Below are 24,395 nucleotides of genomic sequence, written 5' to 3' on the forward strand. Positions count from 1 at the left end.
TACAATTTTGTTTACTGTAACTGAATACGTCTTGAAATCAGGTGGATTAAATTTTACCTTTTGGGGATTCACTAAGCTTCCTGAATCTGTAGAATTGTCTTTTGTCAAGTTTGGAACATTTTAGCCATTAGTGCTTCGAGTACTTTTTTGCATTTTTATTGTATTATATTTTTTCAGTTATTGAATTTCTTCTGTTCTAAAATATCCATTTGTCTTTTTATTATATCTTCTACTTCTTTACTGAGCCTTTTCATTTATTTGCTAAGGTTCTACTTTTTTTTTTAAGGTTCTACTTTTTATTTCATTCAAAAAAGTTCATAATTTCTCTCTGAGCATTTTTGATGGCTGTCTTAAAATCCTTGTTGGATAATTCAAACATCTCTGTCATTTGGATATTAGCACTGAGTGCCTTTTATCATTTAGTTTGGAATCTTCCTAGTTCTTGGAAGCCTGATTGGCTTTTAATTGAAACTTGGATACTTTTGGTATTGTATTTTGAGACTCTGGATCTTATTTAAAACTTGCATTTTAGCTGGGTTTCTCTGGCATTGCCCTGGCAGGGAAATGGGGAAATTGCCTTGTTACTACTGCCTTCTAGGAATGCAAGTCCAGGTCCCAAATTGACATCAATTGATTCCAGGTAAGAGTAATAGTTCTGGCTCACCAGTAGAACACACTGGCTGAGAAGTAGAGAAGTGCCTCATTACGCCTCCTCATGTACCCTCACTACCAACCAGTGGGAAGAGGACTCATTGTCGTTATGTTGAAGTGAAACTCCTGACTTTCTCTAGGATTCCTCTAACGCCACTGTCAGTAGTGTGGCACCTCATTACTGCCGGCTGGTGCTTGAAGCTCAGGTTCCCCATGTGGTTTCCGTTGTCACTGAAGGTCATCATTCCCACCCAGTGTGGATGAAAGTCCCACCTCTCTACACACCCTCTTCTGATATCATCCTCCCCGACCCGTCTCTCTACCAGCTGGAGGATTGGGTTGTTTCCCAACTGCCTTCTCAGGGTGGAAGTCTAGGTTCCCCACTTAGATTCTATTGTCATGCAGGCAGATGGGCCACAGCTTTTTCTTTGTTGTTTGGTTGAAGTAGAGCAGTTATTCAGTATCATCTAAAACTTTCTGTCTTACAAAGAAGATGCTCTTTTTCTGGTCTGTTGGCTGGGGAAAGCAGGCTTTTTGCATGTTTTTGATTTCTCCTTATTTGGCATTTCTTGTCACCAGCTTTTTCATTTCCATGTCTGATACACATGAAGTGAACGTAACCAGTAAACTCACCACTGTGTCATTCTTTAGATCCCAAGGCCCCTCACCCATCTACATTCTTCCATCTGCCTTTGAGAGTCTCCTTATGTCTATTTCATATATAACATCCATATTTTTTAGTTATACTGGTGGTAGGAATAGGCAAAATCCAGTCCATCTTACTCGAAGCTAAAATCCTATAAAGTTATTTTATTATATATCTCAAACAGAATTGGTGAGTTAAAATATATCACCTTTCAACTGTTCTTTAGCTTTTATTATAGAGATTTCCCATTTCCTGACATCCATAGAAGTAGAAAAAAATCTATAAGATTCCCCACCACCAAATATCTGTTTACCATAATGTTTAGCTAATACAGGAAAGGTTAGAATAAATAATACTTGAGTTCTTCCTCATATTTACAAGTTTTCAATGTGATGCCCTGATCATCCAGTATCCTCCAAAAGGAAAAATAAGAGTTTAAGGGTTTTTTTTCCTATTATTATCATATGGATTTAAATATATTTGAAGAGGTTTAACCTATTGCAGGTTTTTTGTTGTTGTTGTTGGGTTTTTTTGCAGTTCAAAGTATCCTATTTTTATAGTGGAAGTCAAGTTCAATTGATTCCTTACTTCTTTTTACCTTTTGCTTTGTCTATTACTATATTACTAAGTACTTTAAAACTTAGTAGCAATAAATAAAAAGTCTTCACCATCTTGCATAGTTTCTGTTCAATAATTCAGAAACAACTCAGCTGAGTAATTCTGGATTGAGATCTCTTATGAATGTACAGTCAAGACAATTGTCTGAACTGCAATCATCTGAAGACTTGAATGAAAACGAGGACTCACTTTTGTGTTGGCCTACTCATAGTTTGCAAGTTTGTGTTTACTGTTGACAGGAGGCCTCAATTCCTCGTCACATGGATCTCTCTAGAGGGTTCTTAAGATATAGTAGGTGGCTTCCCCCAGAACAACTCATTTCAGAAAGAGCAAGGCCCAAGTACCAATGTCTTTTATGACATAGACTCAGAATACACACACAATTATTTCTACATACCCTGTTGATTACATGAGCCTGCTCTCCTCACTGTTGGGGGAGCTACATAAGCACATGACAAGATATGCAAGTCATTGGCAGTCCTTTTGGAGGCAGGTTAGCATCTACATCTCTAGTAGTCTTGAAAGCACCCTTACTTTCTATTATACTGAGAACTTTCAGGCTCATTTTCTTTGTTTCTTTCCTCAGACATAGAGCCACTGATTTTTCCATGGGATCTTGACTTATTTTAATGGAAAAAAACATGCATATAGTATAAGTTGAGACCTAGGGATATTCACTATATGGGATAGTCTGCTTTATTTATTTATTTATTTTTAAAATATTTAATTTATTTATTCATGAGAAACAGAGAGAGAAAGAAGGAGAGAGACAGAGAGAGAGAGAGAGAGAGAGAGAGAGAGAGGCAGAGACACAAGCAGAGGGAGAAGCAGGGTCCATGCAGGGAGCCCGACGTGGGACTCTATCCCGGGACTCCAGGATCATGCCCTGGGCCAAAGGCGGCACTAAACCGCTGAGCCACCCAGGCTGCCTGGATAGTCTGTTTTATAATAAAAAAAAGATTTTTACTTCTTTTAGCAAATATTAACATGAAGAGGTAATGCAAAACAGATTTTTTTCATGAATTAAATTTTTGGAGAATTTTGGTTAGATTTTATTTCAGAATTTTGTTCCTTTATTTCTTTTATGACATTTAGACTTACAGTTTATTTATTCATTTTTTAAAGATTGTATTTATTTATTCATGAGAGACACAGTGAGAAAGAGAGAGGCAGAGACACAGGCAGAGGGAGAAGGAGGCTCCGCGCAGGGAGCCCGACCCGGGACTCGATCCCTAGTCTTCAGGATCACACCCTGGGCCGAAGGTGGCGCTAAACCGCTGAGCCCCTCAGGCTGTCCTAGACTTACAGTTTAGATTCTCATTCCCTCAATCAAAACAAAATATGGATATAAACATTATCATATTTTAGTTTTGACAAAAATTTAGATCATTTTAACTATTAGATCATATTTAGTTATTTAGGTCATTATTTAGTTAAAATAATCTGGAATCATAAAAATGGCAGAAAGGTAACATGGGCCAGAAATGAATATTGTGATAGCCCCTAGACCTAGAAAACAGAAGTCAGTTAAATATTTATATTTACATAGCCCAAAAATTTATGTGGTAGAGGACCAAATCTCTAATTATTGTTGCTAATATATGGCAGGATAATTCTACATAACTCAATTCCTATTTTATGATGCATTATTTTTGTTGAATGATGGTTTGTTCAACTTAAGTTCATTTCACACCTAGATTGATGAGAATTTCATTTCAAAGTACTGATAGGTTCTTGCATAATTTCTACACTATTTTTATTTTCCAGGGTGTTTCATTATCAACTTCTAAATATGGAAGCTATTTCTTCAAAAACATGTTGTGTATTAAAATGCCAGAATACAAATGTGATATTATTCACACATTAAAACTATGAGTTACTCAGTGGTAACCTAATATTTGAATGAGAGATAATGTAGACTTCTTTTTTCTTTTTCTTTCTTTGTTTTATTTATTTATTTTTTTGTATAATAACCTACCACTGCTGATCATTTCTTACCTCTTGTTGCAGAAGAATAACTAAGACCAGCATGTAATCCAATATCTTCCATACTGAGTTGACTGTTAGATTTATGAGAGATCATAGCTGTTACTATGGGCTATTCCTTTTACTCAACTTTTGTAAATAATTGCTTTATTACCTTAACTAAAGACCCTCTGACTGTACATTAACCTCCATCTCCAACATACTCAGAAACATCAGACTTGGACAGCAAGAAGACTTTTTTATTTGAAGATTACAATGAGACATTGGAAATTGAAATTTAACAATCTCTTTTTGTAATAATGTCAAAAATATGAAAAATTTAAGGATTTTTATGTCAAAAACTATAAAATATTGTGGAGACAAGGTAGACCTAAGTGAAGGGAAACATGTATGATGTTTGGGAATTGGGAGAAAAAAATACGTTCAACTATCAAATTGGTTCCAAAACGACTTGAAAATCAATGCAATCTCAATCAAAATTCCATATTTTTAAAAATTGGCCACTCAGTTATAAAATTTATATGGAAAAGCATCAGAGTGGAAAACAATTTTTAAAGGTATAAATTGGAGGATACAAATTAATGGACTTTAAGACTTAGCTATAAATGAAGACATCTGCAGAAAAAACAGTAGCTGAGAAAATTCAAGGCAGTGTCATTTTGGACATCAAAGAAACAAAATACAGAATAGAGAAATACCCTCATAAACATTTATTGATTTTTAACAATGAAATAAAAATAATTCAAAGGGAAGAAGTGTAGTTCTTTGAATAAAGGGCGGTACAGTAATTAGACTTTCATATGTAAAAATGAAATTAGCCTTTACCTTTATTTCACTCTATATACAAAATTAGCTTGAAGAACTTCTAATATAAAATGTGAACTATAATAATTTCAGTTGAAACATAAGAAAATTTTTGTACTTTGAATTAGGCAAAGATTTCTTGGGACAAAAAGAAAATGAACCATAAAGAAAAAAATAATAATTGAAACACCAAAATTAAAAAGTCTATTCTTCTTTTACCAAAGACATTGTAAAAAGAATAAGCATAGAAGCCATGGATAGGCAGAAACAGAAGAGAAAACCCTTGGACCTGATAGACTTGTATCTAAACTATGAAGAACACTACAATTCAACAATAAGAATAAGACCACCCAGTGAATTATGTGGCTGAAAAGGTGAACAAAAGAGCACATATGCATAGCAAATGAACTCATGCAAAGAGGCTCAGCATCAGTAATCATGAAGGAGATGCAAATTACACTCATACTGAGCTACTTCTACCTAGCCGCTATAATGCTAAAATGTAGAAATACGCAATTCCAGATCCTGGTGAGGATGCAGAGCACCTGGAACTCTCCTAAATTGTTTTGTGAAGGCAGTATAGTACAACACTTCCGAAAATGGTCTGTTTAAAAAACAAAATCTATCTTATTTAAAATCTATCTTATTATTTAAAAAAATACTTCATGTATTTGAGAGAGAGCATAAGCAGGAGGAGTGGCAGAGGGAGAAACAGACTCTCCGTTGAGCAGGAAGCCTGACTTGGGGCTCCATCCCAGGACCCTGAGTTCATGACCTGAGCCAAAGGCAGATGCTTAACCAACTGAGCCCCCCAGGGGTCCCTGGCAGTTATCTTATAAAGTTAACTATATTTCACTCAGCATAATACCCTCCAGTTCCTTCCATGTTGATGTAAATGGATCAAAGAAAGGTAATTATCATATGGTGTCACTCATATGTGGAATATAAGAAACAGCACAGAGGACTGCAGAGCAAGGGAGGGAAAACTGAATAGGAAGTCATCAGAGAGGGAGGAAACCATGAGAGTGTATCAACCATAGGAAACAAACAGCGTGGAAGGGGAGGAGGTGGGTGCCGGAATGGGGTAATTTGGTGATGGGCTTTAAGGAGGGCTCATCACATGATGAGCACTGGGTGTTATACCCAACTGATAAATCACTGAATACTACATCTGAAACTAAATATGTACTTTAGGTTGCTTAATTGAATTTAAATTAAAAAAAAAAAAAACTATACACAGAACATAGGACCCCCGAAGATTCCACTTCTATGTATTTTCCCAGGAAAAATGAGAGCATATGTCTACATAAAGACCTGTACAGGGATCCCTAGGTGGCGCAGCGGTTTGGCGCCTGCCTTTGGCCCAGGGCGCGATCCTGGAGACCCGGGATCGAATCCCACATCGGGCTCCCGGTGCATGGAGCCTGCTTCTCCCTCTGCCTGTGTCTCTGCCTCTCTCTCTCTCTCTCTGTGACTATCATAAATAAATACAATTTAAAAAATAAGTAAATAAAAATTAAAAAAAAAATTAAAAAAAAAAAGACCTGTACACAAATAGTTATAGCAGTTTGATTTATAACTGCCCCAAAGTGGCAACAGTCCAAATGACTATCAACACGAGAATGGATAAACAAATGTGGTATATCTACACCGCGGACTAGTTCTCGGTAATCAAATGGAATGAACTACTGGTGTACGTAACATTATAGATGGATCACTAAAGCATTCAGCAAGGTGAAAGAAATCAGATTGAGGGATCCCTGGGTGGCGCAGCGGTTTGGCGCCTGCCTTTGGCCCAGGGCGCGATCCTGGAGACCCGGGATCGAATCCCACGTCGGGCTTCCGGTGCATGGAGCCTGCTTCTCCCTCTGCCTGTGTCTCTGCCTCTCTCTCTCTCACTGTGTGCCTATCATTAAAAAAAAAAAAAAATCAGATTGATAAAGTCATGTATTTTATGATTGTATTTATAAGGCATTATGGAAAAGACAAAACTATAGAGACAGAAATTAGATCAGTGATTTCCAGGGGCTTGGGATGGGTGGAGGGGATGGATTAGACCCTGCTGGGATATTTTGAGGTGAAATATACTCTGATTATTCCATAGTTTCAACACTGTATTCATTTGTTAAAATGCATGGAATTATATGTTTTTAGAAAGATGATTTTTATCAAATATGAATTATATTCCAAGAAATGTTACTTACACACATTAAATTAAAATAATCATAGTTCTTTGAAAATTGGGAAAGGTTTTTCCAAACACTGAATTTGATATAGGCTTTCTTGTTATTTATTTATGATTATCAGCCAATCACCAGTGGTATTTCACACAGCAGAGGAATTTGAAAGTAAATAATGTATTTTCTATCCCTTAGAAAAACACAATATAACAGATGTCGTTGTAACTAAAGACACTTGATTATTATCAAAGCTTAAAATAATGCCGTGAACAATCAGTGGTGTAATAAATGCTTTGAGGGTGGTAGTGCTATATATATATATATATATATATATATATATATATTTAGATTTCTAAATCAGTATTTGCATTTTATTAGGATTCTTAAAATTAATTGAATAATGCTTCTAATTTTAGACTCCCTTTTCATCTCTGCAATACAAGAGGTAGAGAGCTTTCTAACATATCTTATTCTAAAATTTAGAAAAAGAACAAAATGCTTATTTAAGAAATGGATAAGCATTTGTTCTGAAACCAAATTTAATTTAAGGTTATTTTTCTGTTTGCATTAATTCGTAAGATGCAGGCTTACTATACATTAAAATTCAGGTTATATTGAGTAAATAAATCAGAATGACCGGCTTTTATTGTAAGGGGAAAGTGAAATGGGACTCTTCTTTGAAAGATCAGTATTAACTCCAGTTTATATTAAAATTTAAATCAAAATCAAAATATTTCTTTCTGTAAATACATCTAGAAAGCATTGAGGTGATGTTAAAGCAAAGAAAATATCCCAATGTGTAACCAAAAGGCTTTTCAAGTCTTTTTTTTTTTTTAATCTGAAATACATTTTATCAAATTAAACACTTAAGGGAGGTGCCTTGGTGGCTCAGCAGATTAAGTGTCTGCCCTGGCTCAGGTCATGATCCAGAGTCCTGGGATTGAGTCCCATGTGGGACTCCATGCTCAGCCGGGAGTCGGCTTCTCCCTCTCCCTCTGCTCTCCTTCCTTTCTCTCACTCTCCCTCACTCTCTCTCAAATAAATAAATAAATAAATAAATAAATAAATAAATAAATCTTTCAAAAAAATTGAACACTTAAGGGACATTAGGAGTTAAAAATGTTTCTAACCTGTCAAACATTAAAGGAGGATATCTTTTAATTTAGGAATAGCCAGATACATATTTAAGATCACATTTTCATGTCATTACTAGTTTATTGAAATGCAGCTAATTTCTGTGCATTGACTGTATACCCTGCCACTTTGCTGAATTCCTCTATGAGTTCTAGCAATTTCAGAGTGGAGGTTTTTTTGTTTTTTCTGTTTGTTTTTTGTTTTTTGTTTTTTTTTTTTGGTTTCCAAATAGAGTATTATGTCATCTGTGAAGAGACAGAGTTTAACTTCTTCTTTGCCAATTTGAATAAATTTTATTTCTTTTTGTTGCCTGACTGCTGAGGCTAGGACTTCTAGTACTATGTTGAATAGCAGTGGTGAGAGTGGACACCCCTGTCGTGTTCCTGATTTTAGGGGAAGTGCTTCCCCTAAGCTCCCAGTGCTTCCCCATTGAGAATGATCTTTGCTGTGGGCTTTTTGTAGATGGCTTTTAAGATGCTGAGGAATGTTCCCTCTAGCCCTACAGTCTGAAGAGTTTTGATCAGGAATGGAGGCTGTATTTTGTCAAATGCTTTCTCTGCATCTGTTGAGAGGATCCTATGGCTCTTGTTTTTTCTCTTGCTGATCTGATCAATCACATTGATTGCTTTACCAGTGTTGAGCCAGCCTTGCATCCCGGGGATAAATCCTACTTGGTCATGGTGAACAATCTTCTTAATGTATTGTTGGATCCTATTGGCTAGTATCTTGTTGAGAATTTTTGCATCCACGTTCATCAGGGATATTGGTCTATAATTCTCCTTTCTGGTGGGGTCCTTGTCTGATTTTGGAATTAAGGTGATGCTGGCCTCATAGAATAAGTTTGGAAGTACTCCATTTCTTTCTATCTTCCCGAACAGCTCTAGTAGAATAGATATTGTTTCTTCTCTAAACGTTTGATAGAATTCCCCAGGGAAGCCATCTGGCCCTGGACTCTTGTGTCTTGGGAGGTTTTTGATGACTGCTTCAATTGCCTCCCAGGTTATTGGCCTGTTCAGGTTTTCTGTTTCTTCCTGTTCCAATTTTGGTCGTTTGTGGTTCTCCAGACATGCGACCATTTCTTCTAGATTGCCTAATTTATTGGCATATAGGTGCTCATAATATGTTTTTAAAATCGTTTGTATTTCCTTGGTGTGGGTGGTGATCTCTCCTTTCTCATTCATGATTCTATTAATTTGTGTCTTTTCTCTCTTCTTTTGAATAAGGCTGGCTAATGGTTTATCTATCTTATTAATGCTTTCAAAGAACCAACTCCTGGTTTTGTTGATCTGTTCCACAGTCCTTCTGGTCTCTATTTCATGGAGTTCTGCTCGAATCTTTATTAACTCTCTTCTTCTGCTGGGTGTAGGATCTATTTGCTGTTTTTTCTCCAGCTCCTTGAGGTGCAAGATTAGCTTTTGTATTTGAGTTCTTTCCAGTTTTTGGATGGATGCATGAATAGCGATGTATTTACCCCTCAGGACTGCTTTTGCTGCATCCCCAAGATTTTGAATGGTTGTATCTTCATTCTCATTAGTTTCCATGAACCTTTTAATTCTTCTCTAATTTCCTGGTTGACCCTTTCATCTTAAAGCAGGATGGTCCTTAACCTCCACGTGTTTGAAGTCCTTCCAAAATTCTTTTTGTAAAAAAAAAATAAAATAAAATAAAAATTCTTTTTGTGATTTAGTTCTAAGTTCAAAGCATTATGGTGCGAAAATATGCAGGGGACAATTCCAATCTTTCGGTACTGGTTAAGACCTGATTTGTGACCCGGTATGTGGTCTATTCTGGAGAAAGTTCCAGGTGCACTTGAGAAGAATGTCTATTCAGTTGCATTTGGATGCAAAGTTCTGTAAATATCTGTGAAATCCATCTGGTACAGTGTATCATGTAAAGCTCTTGTTTCTTTGGAGACGTTGTGCTGAGAAGATCTGTCGGTCATAGAAAGCGCTACGTTCAAGTCACCAAGTATAAGTGTATTATTAGCTCAGTATGTCTTAATTTCGGTTATTAATTGATTGATATACTTGGCAGCTCCCACATTCGGGGCATAAATATTGATGATTGTTAGGTCCTCTTGTGGGATAGATCCTTTAGTTTATCTGATATGAGGATGGCTACCCCTGCTTTCTTTTGAGGACCATTTGAATGGTACATGGTTCTCCACCCTTTCATTTTCAGGCTGGAGGTGTCCTTCTGTCTAAAACGAGTCTCTTGTAGACAGCAAATAGATGGGTCCTGCTTTTTTATCCAGTCTGAAACCCTGCGCCTTTTGATGGGGTCATTAAGCCCGTTCACGTTCAGAGTTACAATTGAAAGATAGAAGTTAGTGTCAACATGATACCTATTCAGTCCCTGTTTTTCGGATTGTTCCCTTGGGCCTCCTCTTTCTATTACAGGGTCCCCCTTAGTATTTCTTGCAGAGCTGGCTTGGTGGTCACCTGCCTATCTTGGAAGCTCTTGATCTCTCCTATTCTGAACGAGAGCCTTGCTGGATAGAGTATTGTGGCTGCATGTTCTTTTCATTTAGGACCCTGACTGTATCCCGCCAGCCCTTTCTGGCCTGCCAGGTCTCTGTGGAGACGTCTGCTGTTCATCTAATAGTTCTGCCCATATAACTTAGGGATCTCTTGTCTCGCTGCCCTAAGGGTTTTCTCTTTATCTTTGGAATTTGCCATTTTCGCTATTAAATGTTGAGGGCTTGAATGGTTTTTATTGATTGGGGGGAGGGGGGGAGTAACTCTCTGTCTCCTGGATCTGAATGCCTGTTTCCCTCCCCAAATTATGGAAGTTCTCAGATATGATTTGTTCAAATATGCTTTCTAGCCTCTGTCCATCTCGGTGCCTTCTGGATCCCGAATTATTTGTAGATTTTTCCTTCGGACGCTGTTATTTATTTCCCTAAAGCTTTCCTCATGGTCTTTTAATTGTTTTTACCTTTTTTCCTCTGCTTCCTTCCTTGCCATCAACTTGTCTCCTATGTCACTCACCCATTCTTGTACCTCATAACCCTCGGCCTTAGGACCTCCAGTTTGGATTGCATCTCATTTAATTGATTTTTTATTTTGGCCTGATTAGATCTAAATTCTGCAGTCATGAAGTCTCTTGATTCCATTATGCTTTTTTCCAAAGCCACCAGTAGGTTTATAATTGTGCTTCTGAATTGGCTTTCTGACATGGAATTGTAATCCAAATTCTGTAACTGTGGCAGAGAGTACTGTTTCTGGTTCTTTCTGTTGCGTGAGTTTTTCTTTCTAGTCATTTTGCTCAGTGCCAGTGGCCTTCTGGGCGGCCTGCAGCAACAGTGTCAACCACGACCAAGTACATTTCACCCGGGATGATTCTGGGGAGATCAGAGACCAGAAACTGAAAACAAAGATCAGAAAGATACAAAACAAAAGGACCACTAAAGAGAAAAACAAATTTTAAAACAAAGTAGTAAAAAATAAAAGGCCAAGAATCCCAAAGAAGAAGAGAAAAAAAAAAAAAAGAAAAAGAAAAAAAGGGGCGTATACTGTAAATCCGTCGACTTCCCCTGGAGCTTCCCAGCGCTGCTGGCCCCGGACCCGCTCTTCCGCGTCCTTCCCCTGGTCTCGGGGGAGGGGCTGCTGTGCTGACTCCCAGGTGTGTGCACCTGGGGAGATGCCCCCCGGGGTGCCGGGCTCAGTGGGAGCCGCTGACCCAGGACGCCCCTGTTCCTGGCGGCTGCTCCGTCCCAGGCACAGGTGACACCGGGAGGAGCAGCCCCAGGGGTGGCGGCCCCTCTCCAGCCCAGGGGTCAGCTCCCCAGTGGCCACCGCAGCTCCCAGTCCGCACTGGTCCGGGTGACCCGGGGGCGGGGGCGCTCACCTGCACAGCTCGGGGCGCCCGGCGGGAGCGTCCTCCCCATCCTGTGCCCTCCCCCTGCCCCCAGGCAGGAGGGTCCCCCATCCTGTGGCCCCCCACACCCCCTCCCAGAACCGCAGGAGGGGGGCTGTGCCCGCCGCGCCCTGGGGTCCCGGGCCTGCGCTGCTGGAAAGTCTGTGGGACAGAGGACTGTTTTCTGCTTCTCTCTTATGAGGTGAGGTTTTCCTTCTGGTCATTTTGCTCAGTGCAGAGTGGCCAGAAACCAGTTGTATTGGGAAAAGGAGAAAAAGAGAGAAGAGAAAAAGGAAAAAGAACAAAGAAGAAGAAAAAAAAAGAGAAAAAAGCAAGGGGGGGGGGCAGCAAAGAGCAAACAAACAGCAAGGGCGAGGCTGCCCTGTTCTGTGGACTGCCCATCCCTCCACCTCCCCTGGGGCGTCCCTGTGCTGCCTGGTCAGTCTCTGTCTCCTGGGGGCGGGGCCTGCTGTGCTGGTTCTCAGGTGTGTGCACCTGGGGGAGCTGCTCCGCCCCGCCGGGTGCCGGCTCAGTGGGAGCCGTTGATCCGTGAGGCCCTGCTCGCCCCAGGTACCAGGTGGCCCCAGGAGGCACAGCCACAGTGGCGCGGCCGCTCCCCAGCCCTGGAGTCGCTCGCGCAGTGGCCAGCGCAGCGCCCGGGCCGCAGGGGCCTGGATGCTCCGGGGTGGGGGGCGCTCACCTGCTCAGCCCGGCCGGGCCGCAGCGTCCTCGCTGTCCTGGGCCCTCCGGCAGCCGCCTGTCCCGGGGGAGGGGGTCCCGGGCTGTGTCCCCTGCGCCGCTGGAATCCGCTCCCGCCCCGCCAGGCGCTGCAGCCCTCCGGGGAGCTCGGCCGCGGGGTGGGGGCCCCGGCGCAGGTGCTCTAGGGGCCCCGGGGAGCCCGAGGGCCTCCCCGCCCTCCTGGGGTCCCGCCCCAACTCCCTGAGAGCTCCTGCTCCTCCGGGGGCCTCTCCTGTCCTGGGGCCCTCGCCCCCCACTTAGCCCGGCTGCTCGGGGCCTCCCCCTCGGAGGCCTTTTTATGTCCTGACCGTCCCCGTCGTCCTACCTTGCGAGAAGCGCGAACCCTCCTCTCGCGGCCTTCCAGCTGCTCTCTTCAAGTCTCAGGCCGAATTCGGAGGTTTTCGGGATGATGTGAAAGTTATCCAGGTAAGGTGGGGGCACAGGTGACCTGGGGACCCTCCTCTTCCGCCACCTCGCCCCCTCCCCCATTCGGAGTGATCATCCACAGGGATATATTTATTGCCATCTGATCCCTCAGGTCATCAGCTTGGTGGCGTTCCCCCATGGCCCCCCGAAGGCTCTTCTCATTCGGCATCCCTCGCAGCTCCTGGCGGGAAGGTTCAGGCGCCCCCATGACACCCCCGAAGTACAAGACCTGAGGGGTCAGGCTCGGTTAGCGATTCCAGACAAGACAGTGTAAGTGTGTACACTGAGCCTGAGTGTGCAAGCTGGTGAATGTCTGGGACCACGGACATCAGAACAACAGAGACCTAAAAGTCCCCTCGTGCAGCAAGGAGCGTGTGCGGGTGTCTCCGGCCAAACCATTATTCTGGCCAGGGGGACCGATCCGTGACCGTCAGGTCCCAGCCAGGGCAGAGCGGCCACTAGGCCCCCGACCAGGAAGCCGGGGCCTTCAGGGACTGTCTGCCTTCCTGAGAGCTGCCCAGGGAGGTCCAGGCAGGCAGCAGACCCTAGCTCAGAAGCCAGCACAGGGGTTCACGGAACCTGGCCCAGGTGTGGCCTTCATGTAACACAAGTATCTCTCCCCCTCATGCACACCAAGAGGGAAAAGGACGTCAGAGGTCGCTGACAAGGACCCAGGAGGATTCCAGGCTTGGTCCGGGCCGAAGTTGGAACCCCGAGAGCGAGCCTGAGGCTGGAAAGCCCTGCCTGCCCCGATGCCATCCACTAATGACCTTCCCCTGGCCCCATGCCGCCCATGTGCAGCATCGGGTCTCTTTACGTGCGTCCCCACTTTGGTGTTGATGCAATTGCAGAGGTTGACCTAGACGACTCCACGCTCCGAATACTGGGAATGTCAAACCCCAAACCCAAGCCCAAATAATCCACATCAGAAAAAGTGGCAAGAAAAATGTCCTCCTTCCTTTAAAGTGTGCAAAGGGAGCCCCTGGCCTGGGCAGGAGGTGGTCCTGGCGGGCGGTCTCCTTCAGGCCCCCCAGGTCGTGGTGTTGCTGTTCCTGTGGAAGTCCCTGCACCCTCTAAATCTCAGCAGCCCTGAGGGGTGTCTCTGCTGTCTGCCCAAGTTCCTGACACTGTCCTCTGAGGAAGGGGGGCCTGGGGATGCCCTTCAGTAGCTGGGGAGGAGGCTGGATCCTCTACTTTTTCCCACGTACAGGAGCTGGTGACTCTAAGATTTCTCGTTTAAAAAGAGCATAAGAGGGTCGCCTGGGTGGCTCAGTGTCCGGGCGTCTGCCTTTGTCTCAGGTCCTGACCCTGGAGCCCTGGGTTTGAGGCCCATGACAGGCCCCCCACAGGGAGCCCGCCTCTCTCTGTGTGTCTCTCGTGAATAAAGAAAGAATATCTGGGGGAAAAAGATGGAAAAGGACTATGAGACTCTAATTCTTTTAGGTTACTATAGGACGTAAAAGACGCAAACTACTCCTGGACTGTAAAGCGGCTTTATTTTTTATTTTATTTTATTTTTTTTATTGGTGTTCAATTTACTAACATACAGAATAACCCCCAGTGCCCGTCACCCATTCATTCCCACCCCCCGCCCTCCTCCCCTTCTACCACCCCTAGTTCGTTTCCCAGAGTTAGCAGTCTTTACGTTCTGTCTCCCTTTCTGATATTGCCCACACATTTCTTCTCCCTTCCCTTATTTTCCCTTTCACTATTATTTATATTCCCCAAATGAATGAGAACATATAATGTTTGTCCTTCTCCGACTGACTTACTTCACTCCGCATAATACCCTCCAGTTCCATCCACGTTGAAGCAAATGGTGGGTATTTGTCGTTTCTAATGGCTGAGGAATATTCCATTGTATACATAAACCACATCTTCTTTATCCATTCATCTTTCGTTGGACACCGAGGCTCCTTCCACAGTTTGGCTATCGTGGCCATTGCTGCTAGAAACATCGGGGTGCAGGTGTCCCGGCGTTTCATTGCATTTGTATCTTTGGGGTAAATCCCCAACAGTGCAATTGCTGGGTCGGAGGGCAGGTCTATTTTTAACTGTTTGAGGAACCTCCACACAGTTTTCCAGAGTGGCTGCACCAGTTCACAGTCCCACCAACAGTGTAAGAGGGTTCCCTTTTCTCCGCATCCTCTCCAACATTTGTTGTTTCCTGCCTTGTTAATTTTCCCCATTCTCACTGGTGTGAGGTGGGATCTCATTGTAGTTTTGATTTGTATTTCCCTGATGGCAAGTGATGCAGAGCATTTTCTCATATGCATGTTGGCCATGTCTATGTCTTCCTCTGTGAGATTTCTCTTCATGTCTTTTGCCCATTTCATGATTGGATTGTTTGTTTCTTTGGTGTTGAGTTTAATAAGTTCTTTATAGATCTTGGAAACTAGCCCTTTATCTGATATGTCATTTGCAAATATCTTCTCCCATCTGTAGGTTGTCTTTGAGTTTTGTTGACTGTATCCTTTGCTGTGCAAAAGCTTCTTATCTTGATGAAGTCCCAATCGTTCATTTTTGCTTTTGTTTCTTTTGCCTTCGTGGATGTATCTTGCAAGAAGTTACTATGGCCGAGTTCAAAAAGGGTGTTGCCTGTGTTCTTCTCTAGGATTTTGATGGAATCTTGTCTCACATTTAGATCTTTCATCCATTTTGAGTTTATCTTTGAGTATGGTGAAAGGGAGTGGTCTAGTTTCATTCTTCTGCATGTGGATGTCCAATTTTCCCAGCCCCATCAATGAAGAGACTGTCTTTCTTCCAATGGATAGTCTTTCCTCCTTTATCGAGTATTAGTTGACCATAAAGTTCAGGGTCCACTTCTGGCTTCTCTATGCTGTTCCACTGATCTATGTGTCTGTTTTTGTGCCAGTACCACACTGTCTTGATGACCACAGCTTTGTAGTACAACCTGAAATCTGGCATTGTGATGCCCCCAGATATGGTTTTCTTTTTTAAAATTCCCCTGGCTATTCGGGGTCTTTTCTGATTCCACACAAATCTTAAAATAATTTGTTCTAACTCTCTGAAGAAAGTCCATGGTATTTTGATAGGGATTGCATTAAAGCGGCTTTAATGTCACAACATTGAAGTCTTCCATTTACTGGTTAAGACAATGACATATCGTCCTCCCGATGGGTGAAGAGGCGGGAGGAAGTGGTGTCGCGCAGACGGGCCCGTCCCCTCGAGGCCCCTGCACCTCGGCTCAGGCCTGGGGGTGACTGCGGCCGGCCCCTCCTGTCTGGGGGCAGGCTCGGGGCTCCAGCTGGCAGGACAGGGTGTAGCTGAGGACAGAGGGACACGTGTGAGTGGAGCAGGAGCTTCGGTTCCGGAGTCTTCCCTGGGATTTCCAAGGACCTGGGGCCTGGAGCCCCAGCAGCAGGGCCGGAGGCCGCCCCGGGAGCCAAAGGAGAAGGATCCCCGAGGGGCCCCCCGAGCAGGCTCCCCTCCCGCCCTCAGCCCTGGGGGCCTCACCTCTCCTCCTCGCTGAGCCACGTCCCAGACTGGAACCAGGCCCGGAACGGCTGCTCGGGCTCTATGTGGTACCGACCCGCGGGCACCTGGAGCAGCAGGATCTCGGTCAGGACTCGGTACTCCTGGGCCCAGAGAGAGGCCGGGGGCATGAGGGGCCTGGGCGGGCGGCGAGGCCTTCGGGGCTGGTCTCGGACCCGTGGCGGCCCCATCCCGCACCCTCCCCCCGGCCCAGCTGGCTCTCAGAGGGGAGCACGCCCCGCCCCGCCCTGGCCAGGTGTCCCTGATGGCCGTGCCGCTGGCCTGGCCACCTGCGGGGACTTCCCCTTCGTCAGGGAGCCGTTCCGACCGCGTGACCATGTGGGGACGGAGGCCAGGCGAGGGCCTCCCGGGCCCCCTCTACAGCCCCAGCCGCCCCCTCCTCGGGAGCCCCGAGACAGCCTCACCTTGCTCTTCTCCGGTGGTTGACCTCATTGCCCTGGAAAGCAGCAAGCACAGGCCATCAGGGAGAGGCCTCGGGTGCTCCTGGCTGCCGCCACCCCCTCACGCGCCTTAGGGCCAGGCACGCAGGGGCCAGGACCCCGGGGACAGGCCTGCGATCCGGGCCAGGCCGCGGGAGCCAGGGAAAGGAGACCTGGGGGGCGGGTCTGGCGTCCCGGAGCGCAGGAGGGGAGGCCAGAGCCCCAGGTGGGCAGGGGACGCGAGGCTCGCTCGGTGCCCGCTCGGGCGGGGACCCTGACGTCACTCTGCCCCCACAGCAACCTCAAGGGACAGGCGGAGGCCACCCCAGCCTGACCTCGGCGGCTCGGCATTCGGGCCGCAGACTCGGTCTCGGGCCCCGTGACCCAGGCGCAGCCTCCCTCCACTCCTCCCACGCGTGGGCCCGGGACCCTCGCTCCCAGGGCAGCGGGGAGCCTGTCACGAGGGCAGACTTGCCAAGGACTGAGAGCTCGGGCTCGGCTCAGGGGCCCCGTGCTCCCCCACATCAGGACTGCGGCCGTCCCAGCCCCGGGCCCACGCACCTCCAGGTCCTCCTCCATGGCAGTATCCGGCGTGAACAGGTCGGTGAGGAAGGTGCCCAGGAAGGGGACGACACCCTGTGTCGGGGTGGGGTGTGGAGTGAGGCCCTGCTCTCGTGTCCACGGGGACCCTCCCCGGGACAGGTCAGCCCCCCGGCCCCCGCCCCAGCTCCCACGTGGTGCAGACCAGGACCCTTGGGGCCTCCCCTGGGCTCCCCCCCTCACCCTCCGAGAACACCAGCGTCCTCCTAAGCAGGTCAAGAGCGAGCTGCAGAGCATCGGGGTGTTGGTGGCCCGGGCCCTGCCCCAGAGACACGTTGTCTCCAGCTTTACAGACCCTCCTCCGGGTCCCTCCCATAGAGGGTTGTAGAAGCTGTGGCTACGGGAGGCAGAGCCGGGGTCGGAAGGCCCCACCTGTCCTCATTTGGGGGCTTCCAGCGTTCAGGGCAGAGCCCTCTCCTCTGGGCTCGGGGCCACGTATCCGGGCTCGCTCAGCTGCTGCTGCTGCCGCCTCTTCCATACTCTCTGCACGTTTGTCCCCAGGGCTCCGGGCTTAGCTGGCCGGTCCTGCAGGGCCAAGCACAGGTTCCTCAAGACCGGGACCACCTCGGGCCGCTTCTCCCACCATCTTGGACGTCAGACCCGGACATCCGACCCAAGGCAGAGGGTTGCGTGCTACGTCATCCTTAAGCCTGCCCTGAGCGGTTCTAGAACAACCTCAGCTCCAGCATTCACTCCCTGTGTGACCTGGAGCTTGCGGCCTGGCCGCCCTGAGCCTGGCTCCTCACTGGGAGAGGGGAGAATTCCAGCTCCCTCCCTTGGTCTCCCGAGGACCCGGGGCCCTATTCCTACCATCCTTGTGGCCCTCATCCCATGCAAACCCCTCGCTGGGCGGAGGCCTGTCCTCTGGGCTCTCAAGTTCGGGAGAGGCCCCCATCTGGACCGGCTGGCGACAGGGAGCGTGTGTCCACCCCGGGGATCCTGGTCGAGCAGCAAGCAGCGGCTTCTCCACCCCTGGTGGATTTTCACCCCAGGCTGCTTCCACGATCACGCCGAGGCTCCACTCGCTGAAGGTCTGAAGATTGACCCGAAGGGGTGGGATGAGCCATGGAGCACCACGTGAAAGTGGCCTGGGCTCCAGCGATGGAATATCGCAATAGCACGTCCCCTCGGGCCTCATTTCAATGGGGGCACCACGATGGGGTGGAAATGCTTCAAGAGGCAGACGTGGTGTGAGGCTAGGACTTCCAGTACTATGTTGAATAGCAGTGGTGAGACTGGACATCCCTGTCTTGTTCCTGATCTTAGGGGAAGTGCTTCCCCTAAGTTCCCAGTGCCTCCCTGTTGAGAATGATCTTTGCTGTGGGCTTTTTGTAGCTGGCTTTTAAGATGCTGAGGAATGTTCCCTCTATCCCTACACTCTGAAGAGTTTTGATCAGGAATGGAGGCTGTATTTTGTCACATGTTTTTTCTTTATCAATTGATTGGATCATAGGTTTCTTGTCATTTCTTTTATTAATGTGGTGGATCACATTGATTGATTTGCAGATGTTGAACCACTCTTGCAGCCCAGGAATAAATCCCACTTGGTCGTGGTAAATAATCCTTTTAATGTCCTATTGGGTCCTATTGCAATATTTTGGTGAGAATATTTGCATCCATGTTCATCAGGGAGATTGATCTGTAATTCTCCTTTTTGGTGGGGTGTTTGTTTGGCTTTGGTATGAAGGTAATGCTGGCCTCATAGAAAGAGTCTGGAAGTTTTCCTTCCATTTCTATTTTTTGAAACAGCATCAGAAGAATAGCTATTAATTCTTTAAATGTTTGGTGGAAGTCCCCTGGGAAGCCATCCCGGCCCAGTCTTATTTATTGTGAAATGTTTGAGAACTGATTCAATTTCCTTGCTGGTTATGGATCTGTTCAGGTTTTCTATTTCTTCCTGATTCGGTTTTGGTTTTTATACATCTCTAGGAAAGCACCCATTTCTTCCATACTGCCTAATTTGTTGGCATATAGTTGCTCATCATATGTTCTTATAATTGTTTGTATTTCTTCACTGTTAGTTGTGATCTCTCCTATTTCATTCCAGAAGAAAAAAGAAATTAAGGAGTCAGTCCCATTTACAGCTGCACCGAAAACCATAAGATACCTGGGAATAAACCTCACCAAAGAGGTAAAGGATCCGTACTCTAAAAACTACAGAGCACTTCTGAAGGAAATTGAGGAAGACACAAAGAAGTGGAAAAACATTCCATGTTCATGGATTAGAAGAATAAATATTGTGAAAATTCACCCAATTTCCTCTTAAACACCACCTCCTAATTTTAAGAAGGATTTTGTGATTAAACTAAGTATAGAAAGGCAACTATCCTCTCTTAGCTTCTTAGACCAAGTACATAATTTAGAATACTTGCTTCAGGTGACAAGAAACACAACTCAAAGTAGAAAAATACAAAATGTATAATATAATCAGACATGGTCTTAGTTCTGACTGTGTCCTATTAAATAACTACTGATAACTTTCACTTGGCATTTTTCACAATTTATATAAGTAAAAAGAGAGGTATACCTGCCTCATTTCTAGCACCTCTCCCTACTCTTCCCTTCCCACTCCCCCTCATTGCCTTCAGTTGGACTGTATGCCCCTCCCCTCATCAATCCTACGGCTAGGGGTATGTGTTGCTCTAATCTGTCATGCTGTGGTCCGATGTCCACTTCTAGCAAAAGGAGTAGAATCTTCTCTAGAAGCACAGAGACTACTGGTGCTTCCTCAAGGATATCAGTGGGAGGTTACTAGGGGAAATGCCAAATAAATACCAGATAGTGAAACAGCAGACGACTAATGTTTCTGATACTTACCAAGTGACAGGAATTATTATAAGTGCTTAATAGGTATTAATTTACTTGATATTTGGAAAAACTCCTATGGGATGCATCTTTAAAATGCTGAGGAAATGGAGAATTTAAGAAAGTGATAACTTGCCTGAAGTTACATGGATAGTAACAAAACTCATATTCCAACCTAGGCAATCTGGTTTCAGAGAAAACAAAACTTTTTATGGACATTACGGAGAAAAGTTAAATGAAAAGAAGAAAATGTTTATTTCTAATATAAATCAAAATGGGAATAAGTAGTGAGGGAATTAGGGAAGATTGTGGAGGTCTAGGGAGTGTCCAAATCAGATATAAATTCAGAAAAACCCAGGAAAAAGGACAAATCCAGAAATCAAGCACACTGTGGCTTGACTTTTCCAAGTCAATCACAGGCTACTCTTCTGGAATAATCTCCAGTTCCTTACATTTTTTTTTTGAGAGTTTATTTATTTATTCATGAGAGACACACAGAGAGAGACAGAGACATGGGCAGATGGAGAAGCAGGATCCCCACAGGGACTCCTATGTAGGACTCAATCCCAGGACCTTGGGATCATGAGCGGAAGGCAGATGGTTGAGACCACTAACCCACCCAGGTGCTCCATCTCTGGCTCCTTTCATCAAGAAATTATGAAAACTTCCCTGAGATACAGACTGTATTTCTTGTGAGAAAAACTTTGGAGAATAGAAAGGCAAGATTTATATCATTAAAGGGTAGAAACATCATTGTCATTCTGGACCATTCTATAACTTGTGATAAAGCAGCTGGAAGCCAACAAATTAATACCAGAATTAATCCTCCCTAGGAGATAACTTGACGTACCCATTGTGGAACCAACCAAAAAAAGTCTAATTAAAAATATTTAATTTGTTCATGTAAGAAATATATACATCAACTAATAATGTGTCTGATTCATTTCAAAGCTCATCATAATCTCATACTATTTTCTAAATCCCTAATTATCTACCACTTCACCCCAGAATGTGAAATCTGCTCCATTCAGATCAGGCTCCTCATTCATCCTTCAACAGACCCTAGTAATTTTCACGTTGCTGACTTGTTTCTTTTTCTTGTACTATACTCTCTTGCTCTTCCCAAATTGTAGGATTTTTGAGGCCCACTTGAGATTATGAATTCTTTTACATTTACGTTGTCTTCCCTTGCTCTTGTCCTATTATATTTACATTTCATGCCATGACATCTACAACTATAACATTTATAGGTAAAGGGACATTAATCATGAAATGCAGCATGTCTTACAAAGTAGGAAATTAATAATAACAATAAAATACAGAATGAAATATAAGTGAATCCATGTATGCTTAAGATTTTTCAGTTAATATATAATTTTGTGTCAAAGTTTTCATGTAGAATATTATACATGCTTTTAAAATCTTTCTTTCCTCATTTCTGTTGCCCTTTTATTATGTATTCAGTAAGTATCTTTGTAGATCCAAATATTATAAAAACCAGATTAGTTAACTCATATAGTATTCCACTTTATGGATTTTCAACAAATATACATAAGTGAATATATATGTGCATATATGTGTATGCGTATATATGTATAGGTGTGTGTTTGTGTGTATTTTAACAAAGAGAATACATAAACATATATACATATATGTATACATATGAGAGCAAGGAAGAGTTGAGCATATGGTCTAGGAAGCTGAGAAGTACAAAGCTGAAGATGAAAAGTAGTGAGACAAGGTGTTTTCCAAGAATTTGCTTGAATACTATGCATTGAACATGAAAGCAACTGTTGAGGGCAAGATCAAGGATGAGGACAAAAAGATTCTTGACAAATGTAATGAAAGCATCAAGTGGCTTGATAAGAATCAGACTTCAGAGAAAGAAGAGTCTGAACATCAACAGCAAGAGCTGGGAAGTCTGCAATTACAGCCTTACCAAGTCCCAGGGTGTGAGAGGCTTGCCAGCAGGAATGCTGGGGAGTTCCCTGGTGGTGGAGGTCCTGCCCTGCTGGTGCCTCCTCTGGGTCCACCATTAAAAATGTTGATTAAGTCCATCTTAGCATAGACTAGCATTGTTTTACACCCAAAAACAAACAAACAAACAAATAAATAAATAAAAATTGAAGCACTCAAATTTGTAGCAAAGTCCATGGCAGTTTCAAAGTTGATGCTATAGCAAATATCTGGCCATTCTTGATACTTGAATATGGAATGTGTGCACAGGGAAAAGAAGTAACACTGCACTTTATGAGCACTGTATTGTAAGGGAAAGTGCAATGTCTTAAAACTGTATTTAAAAATGGCATAAACAAATAGGCAACATATAAAATCTATGCCCACACATATATATCTCTATATACGTATGTATACATGCGCATACTTCCAAATTTCACTTTTATTCACTCTTCCAAACAATACTTCACCAAACTGCAAAGAACTACAAAGAACTTCTTTGCAAGTTCCTCTCGTGCACATGTTGTGTTTCTAGAAGAAAAATGACCACCAAAATTGAATTGGTTATAGGTATTGCAAACACTTTCCCCAGACATGGATTTCCTTTTAATTTACAGGGATAAGGTTGCTGTGTTGTTTTCTCTTTCTGCATCGATGTCATAAAGATGCTTTCACATATTTTCTTATAAATGTTGCAGTATTTTGCTTTTACATATAGGTATTTAATTAATCTGGAATTTATTTTTGAGTGTGTATGAGGTAGGCATCTAGTTTATCATTCTGCATATGGAGAGTCAGTTGTCCTAGCATAATTTGTAGGAAGAGTGCATCTTTTCTTTGCTGATGTATAACACTGCTGCCAAAAACACCTTCCAGTATATTCAGAGGTCTGTTTATGCTACATTTTCATGATTTTTTGAGTCTTTTACCAGTCTATTTACATACCATAATATGTTTGGCTAATATTACTTTGAAACCCCCTAGTTTGGACATCTAATGGACAAGTTCCTGTAACTTGTTACTTTTCAAAATATCATGGCTACTCCTGTTTTCCCTTATATGCCTTTTAGATATCTTAGTAAGTTTCATGAAAAATCACGTTGATATTATTTTGGAGGTATGCTAAAATTTAGTCAATTTGGGGAGAATTATTATCTTTAAAATGTTTTTTTTTTTACATTCAACGTGGTATTATTTATTTTTTAAGATTTTATTTATTTATTCATGAGAGACACACAGAGAAAGAGACAGAGAGTGAGAGAGAGAGAGAGAGAGAGAGAGAGGCAGAGACACAGGCAGAGGGAGAAGCAGGCTCCATGCAGGGAGCCCAACGTGAGACTCAATCCTGGGACCCTAGGATCACGCCCTGGGCTGAAGGCGGCACTAAACCACTGGGCCACTGGGGCTGCTCCCAATGTGGTATTTCTCATTCTTTATTGCATCTTCTTTCATGCTCTTTAATAATGTTTTCTTAATTTATCTTTTATGATTTTGGACAACATTTCCTATCCTTACTTCTAGATTTGTTATAACAATTTGGATATTTAGAAAAAATTTTATTTTTAAAACTTATTTTGTTTTATTTTAGAAGATAATTTTAAAAGTTATATTATCTAACTAGTTCCTGGTGTGTGAAATAATATCAATTTTTACATTTGATTTTAGAGCTGACAATATTGTTGAAACATCTCATAAATTTTCAAGGTTTTTCGTTAGTTGTTTTCGGAGCTTGTGTGCTTAAAAATGTATTATTTATGAATAATCAGGGTTTTTTCAGTCATTAAGTCTCATTTCTTTCACTAATTAATTGAATTGACAAAAATATCATTTGATTCAATATTAAAGATGTATAGTTCTTTGGATTAATTAAAGAACTGATTTTTTTCAAATTCATTTTCATAATGTAGTTTATAGTACTTTCCTATAATTACTGTCTTCTCTTATGTCTTTATTTTTTTCTCTCTGTCTTTCTTATTTCTACATTGCTTTTTAACTTTTTATTGAAGAATGACATATACACTAATCATAAATGTATGACTTGATAAATTTTTACATATC

The 24,395-nt window shown here is 43.5% G+C and overlaps 1 protein-coding gene and 1 non-coding gene across 4 annotated transcripts; one reads left to right on the forward strand and one right to left on the reverse strand.

Moving 5' to 3' along the window:
* Window positions 1-16,112: 16,112 nt before the first annotated feature.
* On the reverse strand, window positions 16,113-18,017 carry LOC111094252 (ral guanine nucleotide dissociation stimulator-like). Of its 3 annotated transcripts, none has more exons than XR_005384478.1 (5): window positions 17,760-18,017; window positions 17,538-17,612; window positions 16,962-16,993; window positions 16,519-16,604; window positions 16,113-16,328 (listed from the first exon to the last, which is right to left on the reverse strand). XR_005384478.1 is itself a non-coding variant. In XM_038584498.1 (5 exons), exons 1-5 carry the CDS (start codon window positions 17,811-17,813, stop codon window positions 16,250-16,252), a joined length of 396 nt encoding a protein of 131 aa, XP_038440426.1. In that variant the 5' UTR covers window positions 17,814-18,017; the 3' UTR covers window positions 16,113-16,249. The 3 variants fall into 3 exon arrangements, 1 of the variants encoding a protein (XP_038440426.1); XR_005384477.1 differs by having other exon boundaries at window positions 16,519-16,640; window positions 17,760-18,006; XM_038584498.1 differs by having other exon boundaries at window positions 16,519-16,674.
* Window positions 17,418-17,538, forward strand: MIR8797 (microRNA mir-8797). Its single transcript, NR_128737.1, has one exon. It is a non-coding gene; the product is annotated as a microRNA mir-8797 (primary transcript).
* Window positions 18,018-24,395: the final 6,378 nt, after the last annotated feature.

The sequence above is a fragment of the Canis lupus genome, chromosome 36 (genome assembly GCF_011100685.1).
Source record: "Canis lupus familiaris isolate Mischka breed German Shepherd chromosome 36, alternate assembly UU_Cfam_GSD_1.0, whole genome shotgun sequence".
In the NCBI taxonomy this organism is placed as follows: Eukaryota; Metazoa; Chordata; class Mammalia; order Carnivora; family Canidae; genus Canis; species Canis lupus.

Bases quoted from the DNA above. Each gene is read 5' to 3' on its own strand.
- LOC111094252 (XM_038584498.1), bottom strand. From the start codon at position 17,813: ATGCTCTGCAGCTCGCTCTTGACCTGCTTAGGAGGACGCTGGTGTTCT. The intron at 17,613-17,759 runs GTGAGGGGGGGA...ACCCCGACACAG, and splicing joins GACGCTGGTGTTCTCGGAGG to GGTGTCGTCCCCTTCCTGGG. The intron at 16,994-17,537 runs GTGCGTGGGCCC...GCTGCTTTCCAG, and splicing joins CCATGGAGGAGGACCTGGAG to GGCAATGAGGTCAACCACCG.